Source organism: Triticum aestivum, chromosome 2A (genome assembly GCF_018294505.1).
Source record: "Triticum aestivum cultivar Chinese Spring chromosome 2A, IWGSC CS RefSeq v2.1, whole genome shotgun sequence".
In the NCBI taxonomy this organism is placed as follows: Eukaryota; Viridiplantae; Streptophyta; class Magnoliopsida; order Poales; family Poaceae; genus Triticum; species Triticum aestivum.
In genome coordinates this window covers 14631661-14633111 of record NC_057797.1, presented here as the reverse complement: position 1 = coordinate 14633111, position 1451 = coordinate 14631661, and the positions used below count along the sequence as shown (strand labels likewise).

At 40.5% G+C, this 1451-nt stretch overlaps 1 protein-coding gene across 1 annotated transcript in view; it reads left to right on the top strand.

Moving 5' to 3' along the window:
* Window positions 1-115: 115 nt before the first annotated feature.
* The window catches only part of LOC123184271 (probable amidase At4g34880), a 13153-nt gene continuing 11817 nt past the window's right edge, over window positions 116-1451 (top strand). The window contains exons 1-2 of the mRNA XM_044596419.1: window positions 116-276; window positions 778-1017. Of these exons, the coding sequence (XP_044452354.1) occupies window positions 131-276; window positions 778-1017 (386 nt within the window). The 5' untranslated portion in view covers window positions 116-130. The remainder of the gene's footprint in view (window positions 277-777; window positions 1018-1451) is intronic.

The following is a 1451-nucleotide window of genomic DNA, read 5'->3' as shown; positions in this document are numbered from 1 at the left end:
GAAGCAAGCCCCTTGATCCTTTGTAATGATAACTGAATGATCTTCTCTCGCTTCCGTGTAGAACCCCTACGTGCTGTCGGCGACGCCGTGTGGGTCGAGCACGGGGTCGGCGATCGCGGCAGCGGCAAGCATGGCGGCGGTGACGCTGGGAACGGAGACGGACGGTTCGATACTCTGCCCGGCGTCGCTCAACTCGGTGGTGGGGATCAAGCCGACGGTGGGGTTGACCAGCCGGGCTGGGGTTATCCCCATCACACCACGCCAAGATACTGTCGGGTACGTGATTAAGATATCTCAACAATATAATAATTGAGTCGAAATATTCACGTGGCCTGTATGGAAACCTCGTGATTTCTTATTTTATCTTTGTGCGGATCTTGTGATTTCTTATTCCCACCGACTTGATCATTGCCCATAAAGCCCATAATATATATAGTTGCTTTTTTTTGTATAATCATTGTCATGTCTCTTTATTTTGATTATCCCACATTTTCATTTTATTCGCATTGATCATCCTAAAGCAACATAATGTATATGTTGGTATGTATTCATTGGTAAAATCTAAAGTTCTAAACACTAACATTTTCTTTTTGATAAAGTTCATATTGTTTTCTATTGACATACTGCCATTATAAGATTTGTTTCTGCCGTTTTTTATTGTTGTAGATATAACATTATTTTGCTTCATTTTTACAACACGTGCTGTCGTTTGCATTGATTTGTGAAGGAAATTTATGCCATGTTAAACAAATGGAATTGATATTTTATCAACAACAGGCCGATTTGCCGCACGGTGGCTGATGCGGTCCACGTGCTGGACGCCATCACTGGCTATGACGCCCTTGACTCTACTGCCACGATGGCAGCTTCCAAGTACATCCCTCGTGGTGGATACATGCAGTTCTTGAAAAAAGATGGCCTTAGAGGGAAGAGGCTCGGCGTTCCTAATGGCTTCTTCAACTTTCCAAATGGGACTATGCAACAGATAGTCTATGAGCAACATCTCAACACAATGAGGTACTTCCTCTGTTTAGGTTTACAAGGCTCGTTTGAATTGTCTTAAGTCACACCTTTTTAAGTTTGTTTGATTTTACCGAGAAAAATATAAATTTTCACAATATGAAATCCATATAACTAGATCTATTATGAAGTATACTTTCACAAAATCGTAGGTGGTAATTTTATTTATCTATACAAATTCAGTCAAACTTATACAATTGTAATTTATGGCTTGATAAATGAGCCTTGTGACTCAATATGGATGGGATACTCCCTCTGTATACAAATACAAGACGTGTTAGGTCGCTACTTTTGTTTACAGAGGGAGTACTAACTAGCTAATTTCATTAATTTTATTTTCATCATACAAGTGAAATAGGTTGGCTTCTTAATCGTGAGAGGCACAATGCCCCAACTTATATGGCTAAGTTCGTCTGTGTGTGTGTTTTGGG